The sequence below is a fragment of the Magnolia sinica genome, chromosome 4, assembly GCF_029962835.1.
Source record: "Magnolia sinica isolate HGM2019 chromosome 4, MsV1, whole genome shotgun sequence".
Lineage (NCBI taxonomy): Eukaryota > Viridiplantae > Streptophyta > Magnoliopsida > Magnoliales > Magnoliaceae > Magnolia > Magnolia sinica.
The window spans coordinates 87,887,427-87,904,323 of NC_080576.1; the positions used below are offsets into that span (position 1 = coordinate 87,887,427).

A 16,897-nucleotide genomic window follows, 5' to 3' on the forward strand; every position below is an offset into this window, starting at 1 on the left:
GACACTTATGAAAGTCTGATCTATTGATCTAGACTGTTCATTAGGTTCACCTCACATTTCATGTGCTGACATGCAAAAAATCACACTGATCTGACAAATATGATCCATTTGATAAATGCCGCTTAATATGGATGGTCAAGATAATTTAGACAAGACAGGTCCAATCAACAATTTGATCCATCTATCTGCTAGGGCCGATCCTGGATTGCTTATGATTCTAAAGAACTTGTTTTGTTAGGCAATTGTAACCATCCCATATGTGGATTCGAAAATAGGTGGGTGTAGAAAATATGGCCAAATCAAAGACGGATTGGATAATCCAATAGTAATATTTGTATGATTGCTTGTGAAATTTGTTCTGGATGTGATGAACAGTTCAATTTGATCGAATTATCTGTCCAAGCGAACCAACGAAACTCGGAGCACTATAACTTATAGTGCTCTGAGAGCACTGGAGCATTTCTCATTTACGTAAATATAATTTCCTTCTCTTGGTCGTCAACCAAAATGTGCTTTTGCACGACATTCTTTTTTCTTTTTTTCTTTTTTGGTTTAATGCTTAAGATTTGTACATTTTGGACGTGGTTCACATACTTAACTTGGGTTCCCATGCAAGAATTTTTTTTTGAAGACTTGAGACTTTGAATCCATTGGGTTGTGGCATAGCATGAGTCTATTACTAATTGGTAAGGAAGAAAAAGAAAGAAAAAGATGCCCAAATCTGTGCACGGTGTAGGTTACAACACCAACATAGGAGGGAGTGGAGGGTGTTGATAGAAAAGCTTTATCAATTTTGTACTTCTAAATTTTCTTCCTTTTTTTAAATCAGTAACTGTAATTATATTAGACTAGTAAATAAAATTGAAAACTACAAGCATCCATCAAGGAAATGGACATGAAAATCCTACACCCAAAGAAGAGCATACAACTCCTTAGTTTCCCAGTCTATCAGGTAAATTATTAACCCCGCTAGGAACCTGATTGAAAAAGAAACTTTCAAGGATGAGATTACCTTCTGAATTTTGCTAATGATGAAGGAAAGCTTCCAAGTCTCTGGTTTTGATTGTGATGCCCATTATGTGGCACTCCTTGAATCCTCTTTTACAATATCCTTCCCTGGACAGTAACTTTTAAATAATTATAAGCTGACAAGAATATCTGAGAATTTTGCTCTGTTCGAAGTACCTACTCCAGAAGGCACAGAGAATATGAGCTTGATGTTTTGCTTCTGTTGTCCCTCACAACTTAAATCCCTGAGTGCCCTGGTTAGCCTATCGAGGGTCTGTCAATATTCATTTTCAACACTGTAGGATTAAGAGTAGACCATGGTACATGCTTCTAACTCTTTATTAAGGATGCAACTCTCGCCCATGGTTCAATGAATGCTACTACTTATCATCAATGTTCGAAGTATCGGTATTGTTACATGTTTCGCTGGCCTAGGATATGGAAACAATATCGTTATCGCTGATTCCCAGAAATGCAGGAAAACACTAGGGAGACATGGGGAAAATGGGGGAATTTTTCAGTCAAACTTCAGGAGATACTAAAATACACATATTTGCATAATTAAGAATCAAATAATATCGAAAAAGATGCATATTTGCATATTTAGGAATCAAATAATAAGTTTCCCTTTAATGAGGCCTAAAAGCATGTGTCATTGGCACGGAAATATTAGGGAAACATGGGGGAAATGGTGGGTCCATCCATCCATGCACGCACATACATACATACAAACACACATGCATGATCCATCCATCCATGCGTTCGTACGTGCACGCGCGTGCACACATCCATCCATCCATCCATCCAACCAACCATCCAACCATCCATCCATCCATCCATCCAACCAACCATCCAACCATCCATCCATCTATCCATGATCCATCTATCCATCCGTCCATGCATGCATACAAACATGCATTTCATTATACAACTATGCACCCATAAAAAATTTGAAATTAAAAGTTATTTAATGAACAGAGTTTTGGCGATATCAATACATTGGCGATAGTATTGAAATATCGCTGATACACTGGAGATACAAGTGACAACTGGAATTTACACAGTCGAAAATATTGGTGATATCGATAACATTGGCGATACAAGAGACATCTGCAATTTACGCAGTCGAAAATATTGCGATACATTGGCAATATCGATATGTTGGCAATACTTAGCGATATATCGTTGATACTAGGAATTTCTGATACTACCAGTATTATTGGTATTGCGGAGCTGGAGATACGGATAATATCGGGGATACTCTGAACAATACTTATCATGGTATGTTAGACCTTGTGGTTGATAGTTCTGATGAGAATGATTTATCTTACTGCCTTTAGCAAAATAAAGATCAGATTGACTGTAGTACTTATTTTTGTTTCCCTTGATTGTTCTCTTTGTTCGTCCTTTTGGAGATACATGAGTTCGATTCATGTGTGTGTAGCTTGCTACAAAATGGACAGTTTCAACTTTTCTTTTAAAAATCCATTATTAACGAGAAAATGTGACATGATGATTTGCAACTAGCAGAGTAGATTGATGCTTCATTTCCACCTTCAGGATTCGTGCCTGTCAAGGAGCTTACTGTTGATGTGGAAAATATTGTGGCTCCTCCAAGAACCAAGCCTACATGGAAGGATAAAACTCCTGATGAAAGCTTTGGGGTCACATCATCATCAGATGTTGATGGTAAGATGGAGAAGCCCACTAGTACAGGTGAGCAGGTTGCTGAGAGTGGTCAAGCATATGCCCATAGTGAAGATGGTTCAGCAAGAAGTCCGCCAGAGAGTCCATCAGTGAAAATTTCACACGAAAGTCCATCTCAAGAATTCCCAGCTGCACAATTCGAAAAGAACATTGGTACCGATTCTTCACCAACTGGTAAAGATAGTCACAGGTATGATGGTTGATATATGTTCTGTTTTCTTTTTATGTAATTTTTCAGGGATTTTTATAATTACCACCTAATTATTGGGTAATTTTCATCCCATTACCTTTCTGAAAAAGTTTTTCATTAATCTACATCAGTAATTTAAGTAACTTTCAATAAAGCACTTTCCATTAAGTTTTTTATATGGTAGTTAAATTCAGAAGGTTATTTTCTTGTTAATGACAAAACTGCTCTTCTGGCTAGAATGCCCTTTCAAGAAACAAGTTTCTACTAATCGAAGGGCTCATGTTTGATCAATTCACCTCACATGTTCATCGAGCATCTTGGGGCATGTGTGAGATTCAGGATGCTCATAGGCTGGCCCAATAGTGAACCACGCCCTTGCCCAATCCAGTGATTATGACCCCACCGGCTGATGATCCATCATATATTGGGTGATCATGACCAGCTTTTGCCGCTTGAATTTGGACTTAAAATGGAAAGTTTCAAGAAAAATGGACAGTCCAAATTCTGTGGCTTTTATTGATCGGTCAAGATCTCCTGATTGGTATGATTTTTGGACTTTGAACAGCAAGGCTCCTGATTTGGACATCCTATATTGGTAGTTGTATGCCATGTGTAGGTTAATGAGTTATGAGGTGTGGATTTTCAGCAAATGAAAGGCCTAGATCGCATTGTCCGTTATGAAAAATCATTCACCTTACGGGGAACATAAATGCACACCCTTCTAGACCATCCAAATCATGGACCCATTTTCTATGGAGAAAGTTTGAGAGTCATACTACCGATTGGAACCTAGCTATCCAATTAGGGGCCTTCAAATGTAGAGGTAGAAGGAAATTAGTCAGAGGTTCAGATACAATTGGTGAAATCAGATATTGAGTGTCCCATCAGTATAGCTTTCAGACTATTGCTCCACCTACAATCTTCTTTTCAGTAGTCCTATTAGGCGATCAGGATTATCTGATCAGTGCGGTTTCCTAACTGGCTGGTCTAAATGGACCAAAATTCACAATACATTCCTAACTACTTGATGGTGATGAAATGTATAGTTAAAAGGTTGGTCCCACATCTTGACAATCTAGATAAAGAATTAGGCCAGTCCACTTACCAGGTGACACGTAGATTACAAAACAAGTGGTGGATTAAAAAAAAATGCTTGGCCAGATTTTTCTATACCGTCGGCAAGTTTCTAATTTCAGTCCATTCGATGAGTGGACCATTCCGATTCTTGGCCAGGGATCACACCCACATGCCACATGGCATAAGTGGAGAGATGTACTTCGGCTACTTTATACACTTGCGTGTGGGTTTTTAGTATTTTAATCCCACTGTTTTCAACCATTCTATTCTCTTTTGGATGGCTAGTAGAAATTTTTACTGATTGTCGAAACATGGATGATGGGTAATCATGATTTTTGCACCATTGCTCATGGACAGGCTGGCCCACTCATCATGCATGCCACCAGTATATTCTGGAAATAGAATTTTCATAATTTTCTTTTAACCGCCCACCTTTCTCAAACAGCGCGGCCCACTTGATTAGCTGACAGGCACAACTTTTGGGGATGTCGACACATTTCCAATGACTCCTGACCTCTGATTTGTGAATCCTAGCTTCTGATTTGTTGAAAGGGCATTCTCATCAAAGGACATTTTTGTCCTTAATTGAAAATAACTAAATGTAATGCCATTAGAAAAATCTACCAGAAGGTATCATAATTTTTATTACTTAAATTAGTGATGGAGCTTAATGAAAACCTTTTTTAAAAAAAGGCAACGGAATATAAATTCCATAATAACTTTGAAAAATCCCTTTTTCTATTGATGTTGATTTTTTTTCCTCCTATGATATGGCTAAATCTTCTTTCCTCCATGATTTCATATGTGAATCTCCAGAGATATCAATGGTTCTTCCTGTGTTCTACTAGCTTCTCCTGCCTCTCATTCAAAATTTTGAGTATCCGTTAATATTTCTGAACTCTCCTGCTTTAATTCTAGTGTAGGAACTGTCTAGTGGTCTCTTGTATCATCCTGGTGTTAGGTTCCTTGTTCTTTTATGATAGCTAGTGAGGCTTGCAACATAACTGTTGATCTGGTGGGACATCATGTGGACAAACCATAGCCTAGAAACCATGGTGACTTGATAACCCTTACAGCCTGGTCACTGTAATTTTGCATGTTGAATGTGCAAGTTTGCCTTCTTTCTTCTTCTTCTTCTTCTTTCTTTTCTTTTTCTTTTATTTATTTATTTATTTATTTATTTTTGAGTTTTTTACCTGTTCATTTCTGAAAACTGACAATGGCTAAGTCTGATCTTGGTAATTTTTAATCTACAGGTCCTTCACATGATGGCCTACCAGATTAGTGGTTCCAATTAGCACCCGAGTAACAGTAAAAACATTAATCAATGCATTACTCTGTTAATAATGAATTCATAAAATCACAAGACAGAAAAGTCTGTAACTTGGATATCAGCATATGTTGGTGTTGGATACAGATACTGAGTGTTGGACGTAGAAATGTCTCAAGAGTCGAGACCTGATTGGCTGACACATGTGCACAAGCACATTAAAATTTTAGTATATTTGGTGAGGATCCCCTGCATCTGGAGGCATGGATCTGATCCAGGCATTCTCCAGGCTTCACTGGTGTTTGGCTACTGAACAAAATGGCTGTGATTGGACTGTCTTGACTTGTGTAATAAATGGAACTTTTCTCATTGGATGGGGTCAATTACTGATTGTCTTTAAGTGTTCAATCAAAGGACTAGGATTGTCAAGACATTGTGATTTTTGGACCATGGTCCACTTAATTTTTTATCTAGTCAGGTACGCCACATGGGCAGGAATAGCATGGATGTAAGAAAATGTCATACCTGGATGGGCACTGGATCTGATCCCTAATATATCATAATTATTGCATATAAAAAATTGCTAAATTACGACAATGCTAATAAAACTGAAATATAATTATTTTATGCAAATGAATAATTATATTAATTAAACCTAAAAGCCATTTTACAAATTGTGTTGCGTCCATGAGTTTTGGACATGGGTATCCATGTCCCCGCCTGTCAACATGGCACCATGATTAAAAATTGGTGCCTCCTAGTTGCATAGAGAAAAATATCTCTAAATATTCATAGAAAAAAAAACTGTAAAGAAAAATGTATCTAAATGAAATACACAAGAAGTGAACAGTCACACTGCGGATGGAAAAGGTTTGTGAACACAACACTTCTGGGAAGTGTATTTTGCTGTTTGGGGATGAAGATAATAGTTTGTGGAAACATTTACTTTCTCACAAATATGGGATTCGTTGGGGTGGATGGTTCACAAAAGAATCCTCTCAATACAGAGCATCGGGAATCTGGAAGGTAGCATTACATGTAATTGTCAGTCCACAGAGGGATTGTTAGAACAATTCAATCCTGAAGGATATTTGATGTGAAGTCCTTAGTGAGGATTTTGTCTGCTTGTTTTGGGTGGCAGTAAATGTGGAGACGGCTTCTCAGTGCCGCAGTGTAATTGACAATCAGGTGGTCTAGGATCCGGCATTCAGCAGAAACCTGGCAGGCTCTAATTTTGAGGAATTTCTTAATCTCATGCATCAATTAAATGGTAGATATCCTCAGTAGAAGAAACAGACAAATGCAGATGGATAAAGAAAGGAGATAGGAATTTACAGGCAAATCTTTCTATGACTTGCTGAGGACACTAAAGGTGCCTCTACTGGACATACAATCGTATCATGGCCCGGCCAGGGTGTTTGTGTCTAATGGCTAGTGGGGAAAAACAGATGCTCTCAATCAACCACTTAAGAAGCAGGAACACGACGATTACTAATTTGTGTAATTCTATGCTTTGGTAATGCGGAATCTGTGACTGACCATCTCATGTACTATTCTTTTGCTGGGCAAGTATGTAGATGTCTTTATCTTATTTTGAAGAACTGTGGGTTATGCTTGGTTTGAGGATTGGGAAAGAAGTAAATTGAGTGAGGAAGGAATAATGGAAATTGGCATTGCTTGCAGGTATTTGGTCCATTTTGGAAGAAGCAAAAAAATGGAATGCTTTGAAACAGATTTTTGTTTATGGAAGATGTATCCCAATTGGCTTTTGGAAGGGGTATTGCATGGGTGTGTGGCATTCAGGAATTCAAGGGACATTGTAGAGATGATTTTTCCAGTAATTGGGAATGGGCTCTCCTTTATTCGTGGATGGATGATTTCTCAACATCTGTTTGTAGTTTCTTGTTTTTGGCCCTTTTGTAGTTTGTCTCTTTCCTCTTTAATAGAAGTTTTGTCATTTAGAAAAGAAGTAATAATAAAGAGGTATTTCCTTCATAGTTTTTGTCTGTGCTTCTGATCAAGGATGCTAAAAAAAAAAGGACACTTTAAAGTCTTGAGAACTCGATCCCCCCCCCCCCCCCTCTCTCTCTCTCTCTCTCAGTTGACTTTCACTTCAACCTTAGTCTTCATTAAGTCTTGCCCAAATCTAGCTTTTGTTCGGTCTTTGAAAAATCTAATGGGGTTGCTACACTAAGTCATGTCGAGTTTTCTTTAGTCTTGCTACACAGAGGCTATTCTGACTGAGCTCCAGGAGATAGATATGGCTGCTGAAGTTGATCCTAATGCGAAGGATTGGACCAAAAGATTAGAAGTTATTCAGAAATACTCAGCCAGAATTCTAGCAGATGAAATGGTGTGGATGCAAAAATCGCGCTGTAAATGGATCAAGGAAGGCGACAAAAACACGAAGTACTTTCACTCCATCGCCAGTGCCCGACATCGAGCCAACAAAATCGCCTGCCTCCTGATCAATGGGACTCCAACTGAAGACAAACAACAACTTATTGAAGAAGCCGTCTCATTCTTCAGACTCCTTTTCCACAAAGAAGACTGGGTTAGACCAAAGCTCGATCGCCTCGAGTTCGCTGCTCTATCTGAAGATCAGTCCTCCTGTCTTGAAGTTAAATTCTTTGCCGAAGAAGTAAAGGAGGCGATTGATGCCCTAGGGGGGAGACAAAGCCCCTGGGCCAGACGGGTTTCCTATCCTTCTCTTCCATTCGTTTTGGGAGATCTTGGAGGCGGACATCATGGCCTTCGTCAATGAATTTCACGATAGAGGCCGTCTTTCTAATCAGCTTGGAGCTACGTTCATATCTTATCCCTAAATTCTCGTGTGCTAACACTATGTGGGACTTTAGGCCAATTAGTCTCCTTGGTGCACCTTACAAAATCTTAGCTAAGGTCCGAGCCTCCGGGCTTAGGAGAGTGATGGACACGATCATCTCGGATAACCAGAGTGCCTTCATCCCTGGCAGACAAATCATTGACAGCGCCTTAATTGCCAATGAATGCCTTGATTCGTACTCCAAATCGGGAGCAAAAAGTGTTCTTTGCAATTTAGACTTGGAGAAAGCCTTCAATCACGTAGACTGGGAATTTCTTCTCTACATGATGCAGCGTATGGGATTCGGCCCCAAATGGTGTACGTAGATCAGAGAATGTGTAGGATCAGCTCACTTCTCGATCCTTCTCAATGGTGCCCCCAAGGGTTTCTTTGGCTGCTCTAGGGGTTTACGTCAGGGAGACCCCCTCTCTCCCTTTCTTTTCCTTATTGTCATGGAAGCTCTTTCTAAAATGCTTACTGCTGGTTAGGTTGCTGGTATCATTTCAGGTTGCCACATTAGAGGATTGGCTACGCCAATAACCCACATTCAATTTGCTGTCGACATCCTGCTCTTCTGCGAAGCTAACCAGCACAACATCAACAACCTCCGTAAGATTATCTGCTGCTTCGAAGCTGTGTCAGGCCTTAGAGTCAACCTCTCTAAATCCAAATTGATTGGAGTGAATCTGGAAGAAGCTGAGACCCAACGCCTTGTTGATCTTCTCAACTGCGCTACAGCCTCGCTTCCATCGACTTTTGTTGGTCTTCCTCTATGCGTGGGAAAGCCTCCTATATATCTGTGGGATAAAGTTCTAGATAGAGCCCAATCTTTCCTGGCCCGTTGGCAATGCAGGTTTCTGTCTTTGGGTGGTCGCATAACTCTCATCAAAGCCACACTCTCTAGCCTCCCGCTCTACTTTATGTCTCTCTTTAAATGTCCATCTTGGGTGTTAAAAAGACTCAATAATCTTCGATGTGGTTTCCTGTGGCATGGTTTTGAAGACAAGAAAAAGTTCCATTTGCTGGCCTGGAACAAGGTGTGCCAGTCTTTTCAGAATGGCGGTGCAGGCATTAGAGCTCTTAAAACCATGAATCAGGCCCTACTGGGCAAATGGTTTTGGCGATTGGGTACTGAACAGGGCAAGCTGTGGAATATGCTGGTTAAAAGTAAATATGGGATGTTTGCAGGTGGTTGGTGGACCAAGGAATCTTCGGCCTATAGGGCCTCCACTCTTTGGAAGGACATTATAGCGTCCAAATCTGATGTTCTCAAAGGTACGACTTTCACTGTGGGCAATGGCCAAAAGATACGTTTCTGGGAAGATGTGTGGCTGGGAGACTCTGCTCTTAAAGACATTTTCCCACGCATCTATCGTCTGGCCCCCGATAAATCTATCTCCATTGCCAACTCTCTCCTCTCCTCAGGTGCTGAGACTATCTGGTCAGTGGTTTGCAGAAGAAACCTCAAAGACATCGAAATCGACGAGTATGTTGAGCCCCTTCACCGTCTCAGTGCAGTTAATCATGACCCCTCCGCGGCCGATAGCCTGTTTTGGAAGCTCGATAAATCGGGTAGGCTTACGGTTAAATCTCTTTATCACTCCATTAGTAGTGCGCACGCTCCTGCAACCCTTTGCATGATGGACAAAATTTGGAAATACAAGCTCCCTCCAAAAATAGCTGCATTCGGTTGGCTGGTGGGAAAGGGAAAGGTGCTAACAGTTGATAATTTGAGGAAAAGAGGAATGCTGCTCACAAACATCTGTCTCTGCTGCATGGGCGACGCTGAATCGGTTAATCATCTCTTCATCCACTGTCCCATCCTCTCTCAGATATGGGCCGCAGTTCTCTCCTGGTTTGGTGTTTCTTGGTGCCTTCCAAACTCTACGGGTATGCTTTTAAAGGCATGGCATGGGGTCTCCATCGGTAAGCATAATTCTGATTTTTGGAGATTGGCCCTGCTAGTGGTATGGTGGGCAATTAGGAAAGAGTGAAATGATAGATGTTTCAAAGGGACCTCCAATTCGGTGGGATTATAGTGGCTAAAGTCCACTTCTACATCACCAAGTGGGCTGTTTGTTCTTTTTCTTCTTGTTCTTAACTTTCTGCTTTCGGTGAGAGCCTGCTTTGTCTCTTTCTCAGCGGCCCTTCTCTCCTCTTTGTTCTGTTTCGCTTTTTCCCCTTTTAATGATATTGCAAGTTTCCTCTCCAAAAAAAAAAAGGTCAGGGTAGCAAAATTTTCAGCTTAGAGCTCACCAATCGATTTTGACCATTCCCCTTGGATTGAGCACTTCCTGAGTGTCTCATTGAGGGGTCTTCCTAAATCGGTGTCGGATCAGATGAGGAAAATTGGGTGTTGTGTCCTTTTTTGGTTCAAATCGATGTGGTTGGAGATGAAGGGGTTCCGAGGTCTCATTAAGAATGGTGGTAATCTTTCAATTTGGAAGGTTTTTTAGGTTTTGAGCTTTTTCCGAAGATGAGATTATTGAAAAGGAAAATCATGGAGTGGAAGAAAGATGTGTGGGGTAAAAGAGAGGATGAGTGGGGCTGGGTATTTAGTTGTTCGATATGAACAACATACAAGTCTTCATTCTATTATAAACTTGGGAGCTGCACGTGGCTTAGGAGTCGCTCTTGTGTGAATACAATTAGCGGCTAAAGGAGGATGAGATTAAATGGAAGCAAAAGTCTAGAGTGATTTGGCTAAAAATGGGGATAAGAAAACAAATTTTTTTCTTGGGGTTGCTAGTGCAAACCCAATCCTTAGTGTGAAGGTGAATGATTCAAGAGTCGAAAATAAGGAGTAGATTTGTGAAGACATTTTGGACTTCTACAAGGATTTATTATCTTCCAGGGGTTTGTTGAGACTGTGCTTAGACAACTTGCAGTTTAATTAGTTATCCTCTACTGAGACTGAAGGGTTGGAAAACCCAATTTTAGAAAGAGAAATTATTGAACCAATGTTTGGGCTTGGTCAAATGGCATCCCTATGGTTTTCTTTCAGGAGTTTTGGAGTGTGGTGGGAGCCAATGTAATGCGGTTCATCAAAGGATTCTTCTCAAGCGGCCGATTAGCTTCATAAATGGGGAACACCTTTATAGTCATTATTCCAAATGAGGAGGGAATTGAGAGTTTGAAAGATTTTAGACCTATTAGCTTGATAGGAAGTCCTTACAAAATCCTCATTAAGATTCTTGCTACTAGAATTTAGGCAGTTCTCTCTAGTATCATCTTTGACTCAGAATGCCTTTATCAACGGAAGACAGATTGTAGGCTGTGTTGGTGGCTCATGAATGCATCGATGCGTGTCGTAGGGGTGGAAAGAAATGGGTAGCATGTAAATTAGATATTAAAAAAGCCTATGATAGAGTGGATTGGGATTTTTCAGACTATATGTAAATCATATTTGGTTGTGGAGACCAATGGAGACCAATGGTGAAGTTGAATTATTTCTCGTGTTCGGTTGGCGAAGTTCTTATTTTGGTCAATGGATCTTCGAAAGGTTTCTTTCGTGCTTCAAGAGGGTCTAAGACAAGGGGACCCATTATCACCTTGTCTGTTCATGGTGGTTGCAGAAGCTTTAATTAAGATTTAGACAAAGCTCAAGATGTTGGCCTTTTTTTTTTTTTCCCTAGGACTTCGAGGTAGGGAGGGGAGTGCTTTTGGATATTCCATTTTCAGGTTGTCGATGACATGATCATCTTCTGTGAAGCAGAGGTGGGCAATGTGGTTAGTTTAAGGAGGATAATCAAATATTCTAAAGTATATTTTTTAAAAGATTTTTTTTTTTTTTTTTTTTAAATAAAAAATAAAAATCAGGTTTGAGAATCAATGTCTCGAAAAGTGAAATTCTAGGGATTGGGACTTCCAAGGAGAAGTTAGAGTCGGTTGGCTGGGATTTTTGGGTGTTGTGCTGAATCTTTTCCTACCACTTACCTTGGCTTCCCCTTGTATCAGTAAACTGCCTAAGCACCTTTGGGACATGGTTATTGAAATAGTGGAAGCTAAGTTTTCTTCGTGGAAGAGTAGATACTTGTCCTTGGGTGGAAGGCTAACCTTGATTGAAGTAGCTCTCTTGAATATGCCAATCTATTTCATGTCTTTGTTCAAATGTCCAAAGGCGGTGATAGAGAGGCTAGATAAGTTGAGGCGTGATTTCTAATGGTAAGTTTTATGAAGTGGGTTAGCTTTGCAATAGTAAAGGAGGAAAGGGTGCTCTTTTGGGAAGACGTTTTGTTAGTTGATAGGTCTCTATGATCTGAGTCCTTAGGTTGGCAAGCATGGCTTCGGATACAAAATCTTCTGTGGTTGGTTGCTTCTCATTCCACAGAATGGAGTTCATGTGGTCTCCCACTTGTAGAAGTAATCTTTAGGGCAGGTTTGATTTTCCATGTCCACCGTGAGTACATTGTAAATAGGTAATTATTACACTTTGAGCCTATTTGATAATCCATGTATTTCTACTTTGAAAACCAGTCCAAAAAGACTGACTTAAATTTGTGGGTTGCACTGTGATGTATGTGATATATCTGTGTTGTCCATCCATTTTACCGGAACAGTTTGGGGCATGTGCCAAAGAATGAGGCAGATCCAACGCCCAAGTGGCCCACACAAAAGAAATAATGGCCTTAAAACGTCCACCAGTGAAAGTTGTTTCCTTCCCCATGTCCACATTGATGTTTATTTGTCATCTAACCTATTCATAAGGTCACATAGACATGGTTAAGGGGAAAACACAAATATCAGCTTCATCCAAAACTTCTAGGGGCCTCAATAAGTATTTAACGGTAGGTGTCTGATTCCTACTGTTTCATGTGGTGTGGTCCACTTGAGCTTTGGATCTACCTTATTTTGGGCTCATGCCCTAAATTCAGCTGGCATAATATGGATAAACGGTGTGGATAAGTCACATACATCATAGTGGGCTCCACATTCATTTCACAGTTGTCCTTGGTTTTAGCATTCAAAAGTTAAGCCGTCGCATTGGGAACGATGTGGTAATTACTTTGGTAAGTAATTATGACCTATTTGGTAAGTAATTATGACCTATTTACAAGGTATTTTCATATGACATGAAAAATCAAACAGGCCCTTATGAAGATGAGTTTGAGAAATTTCCAAGGGTTTTCACGAAGCTTCATGGGGTTACCCTTTCTCCAGGGGTGGATGACCCTTCTGGTATGGAATCTAGAGAGGTTGGGCAAATTCTTGGTCCAATCTTCTTATAGATTTCTCACTTCAAAAAATTGTTGCTTTGGGGCTGAGTCTATTGGCTTTTGTTTGGAGATATGGCGCTCCAAAAATCGCTACTTTTGTGCGGTTGGTGTGTAGGAACTAGGTGCTCACTATCGACAATCTCCAAATGAGGGCAATGTACATTCTCAATATGTGCTCCTTGTGCCTTGGAAACAAAGATTTGGTAGACCACTTGTTTATTCATTGCCCACTTGCCAGGTCCATGTGGGAGTACTTCTTGGGTGTTTTCAACATGCCTTGGGTGATGCTAGGAAGCATCAATGATTTATTTCTGGCTTGGCATATTGGTGAATCCAGAAGAGAAGGAAGGAAGCTTTGTGATGCAGGACAGTGCTTTTCTACCCTGGGATGATAATAAAAATCAGATTCTAGTTGATGTGAGCAAGAACAATTAAATTTCAGCAACTACATGCAAATCCAAATAATAGCAAATAGAAATTACGCTAATCCTAAGTTAATACATGCACGGCGTTAGGAACCAATAAGAGATTGGAGAATTAGGTCCCAATGGAGTTGAGAAACTCCACATTAACATAGGGTTAGGCCATAAATCAAAGGGACTCACTAGTTCCCTAAAGGAATTAGGTGTAGGTTAAAGTATAGGTTGAAATAGGTTTAGGGATTTGAAGGAAAAGAGGGAAAACTGAACTTAGGGTTAGGAATTTTGGCTCTCAAGGGGAATTTGGGGATTTAGAGTTAGGGTTTTCGATTGGGGGGGAGGGATGGGGAAACAAAGGGGAGCAAGGAGGATTCAATGGGGCAGCTGCATGTGGCTGGTTGTGCGTGGGAATGTGTGAAGGAGATGGGTGCGTGGGTTAGTGGGGAATGAGAGAGGGATGGGTTAAGGTTGATGGATTGAAGAAGAAAGAAAAAGAAAAGATTAGGGATTATGGAGAATACCTTGTAAGGATGGAGAGAGAGAGAGGGATGGGTTAAGGTTGATGGGTTGAAGAAGAAAGAAAAAGAAAAGATCAGGGATTATGGAGAAAAGGTTGATGAATTAGGGTCCTAGGGTTGGGGATTTGGGGGGTTTTGGCCTAAAGAGGGATGGGGAAACAAAGGGGAGCAAGGAGGATTCAATGGGTGAAGGAGATGGGTGTGTGGGTTAGTGGGGAATGAGAGAGGGATGGGTTAAGGTTGATGGATTGAAGAAGAAAGAAAAAGAAAAGATTAGGGATTATGGAGAATACCTTGTAAGGATGGAGCGAGAGAGAGAGAGAGAGAGAGAGAGAGAGAGAGAGAGAGAGAGAGAGAGAGGTGTGGTTTGTGGAGGATTCACATCTATGTGGCCTTGGATAAAGAGAGAACTTTGGTTTTATTTTTATTTTTATTTACTTTGGAGGCTTTCCTTGGTGGCCATTTTGTGGTCCATTTGGGGAGAAAAATAATCGGTGCTTTCAAGAGAAAAGTGGGTTGTTTTCCTTGTTAATAGGGAGGGCCAAGTCTTGTGAAAGAATGGTCTTCTAATCAGAATATCCCCGCAGGTTGTTTCTCTGCGTTTTTTGGGGCTGCAGGTGTATCTTTGGCGCTTTTGCCACTTTTTTTAATGAATTTTACTATCTTTCAAAAAAGCAAAATTTTCAGACTAGTCATTTTCTGGAAGTCAGAATCATGTTTTTCATTATATTCTGCTTTGTGAACTGCATACGTTGTTTTTGGCTTTCTACTAACATGGCTTCACATTGTCTAAAATTCTTGGAAATCATGCAGTGATCATGGTGGTGCTGAATCCACTTTCTCTGGGGATAAGTATGCCGATGAACCATCTTGGGGTGCTAGGTTCGATGCTAATGATGACACTGACTCAGTATGGGGCTTTAACCCACTTAAGGTTAGCTGTCCGCCACACCCCCCCCCCCCCCTCATGCATGCCCGCACGCACAACCACATAATAGTTTATGCACCAAGTTGTGTAAGTGAATTCCCTATTACAAAAGTATGGATGGCCCATCGTTTAGCTAAAATATTGGCTACCGGATTCACCTCCCTACCAATATATGGGCAAACGAAATGTTTTTCTGAAGTTAAGAGAACAATTTCATAAAAGAATGGATGGAAATCATCTTGTTTGCCATCTGATGATGTTGAGGGAAGGTAGCCTGACCTTCCCTGTGCAGATTCCCAATTGATGAAGGACCTCAATCACATACTGCAATTTTTATTTTTATTTTTGGGTGACTGCTTTCTCTTTCCCCAAAGCATCAAAGCTGCCAGCCTGTCACTTCCACTAGAAATTACTTATATTAGGTTCTTTTTCTCTTTCTTCTAAGTTCTAACTTTTTACTCCCATGCAGGACTCTGATCATGAGAGGAGCAGACAGAGCTCTTTCTTTGGATCTGGCGAGTTAGGTTTAAATCCAATTAGAACAGAATCCCCCACTGCCGATAGCTTGTCTCAGAAGAAGAGCTCGTTTTTCGCAGATTCTGTCCCCAGCACCCCACTGTTTAACACTAGCTTCTCGCCGAGGTTTGAAGGGTCGGACGATCACTCCTTCAACAGTTTTGCGAGGTTTGATTCCTTCAGCACACATGACAGTGGGTTCTTTCCTCCACCTGAGACCCTTGCGAGGTTCGACTCCATCCGTAGCACCAGGGACTCCGACCACAGTCGGGGTTTCCCGTCTTTTGACGACTCTGATCCTTTTGGTTCAACCGGGCCGTTCAAGACTTCGGAGACGCCAAGGCGGGGTTCTGATAGGTGGAGCGCTTTCTAGCAGGTACTTCAGCATCAAATTTCATGTGGCTATGGCTTTTGTGAGTTTGTGTGCGTGTGGGTTCGACCGCCAGTTTTTGTGTGCTATTATGTGCGATGATCAGTTAGTTGTATGTTTGGGATTTAATTTTTCTTGTATGTCTGCATTTTATTCTTCTGCTTGTCTATTTTGCATTAGGATAATATATATATATTTTTTCACCTCTTGTTTTCCTAGTCTCATTTGATGGATACATATTGAACATTCTTTATATCATATTCCTTATATTTGTGATTTGACTCCTGAGAATTGAAAGTGTTTTGGGCTGTGGTTTTTCACCTTCAAAACTTGTACCATGGGAGATGAGAGGGTGAAAGGGTGAAGTGTACCTTCTATAGTGTGTGCAATAGAAATACATCAACGAGATGATGGGAATCATTTGAGCTTGTGAAAATAAAACCCATGGTCAATTTTCCACAATGAGCTTTGCTAAGTGTACACGCTTGTGCAATAAAGCTCGTGTACATGCCACACATGCCAGCATGGCACAATGGGTCTGATATCCAATCCATCTATCACAATGGCAACCCTATATTGATACCCTATCCCAAGAATTAGGCAAATCCACTGGTTAGGTGGGCCACAGTTAGCAAAAAAAATGTATGGCTTTGAAAAATTCGGCTGAGGTTTTCTGACCTACCCACCTGTTTCCAATATTGGGACCTACTTTCCGAGGGGACCAAATTTATTGTCTGCGCATTTTGGTGTGTATTGGAGGTTTACTGCACATGTGTGCGCTTAGCAAAGCTCTTCCATGAAAATATAAGCCTTCTAGCTTAGTTTTATTGTTTCTCTGATGATATTCTTGTTGT

At 40.6% G+C, this 16,897-nt stretch overlaps 1 protein-coding gene across 2 annotated transcripts in view; it reads left to right on the forward strand.

Annotated features, from left to right (window-relative positions):
- LOC131243335 (actin cytoskeleton-regulatory complex protein pan1-like) overlaps positions 1 to 16,324 on the forward strand; it is a 64,657-nt gene extending 48,333 nt beyond the window's left edge. For both annotated transcript variants that reach the window (XM_058242623.1, XM_058242622.1), the window contains 3 exons: positions 2,569 to 2,905; positions 15,043 to 15,163; positions 15,627 to 16,324. In XM_058242623.1, the coding sequence (XP_058098606.1) occupies positions 2,569 to 2,905; positions 15,043 to 15,163; positions 15,627 to 16,046 (878 nt within the window). In that variant the 3' untranslated portion in view covers positions 16,047 to 16,324. The remainder of the gene's footprint in view (positions 1 to 2,568; positions 2,906 to 15,042; positions 15,164 to 15,626) is intronic.
- The last annotated feature ends 573 nt before the right edge of the window (positions 16,325 to 16,897 follow it).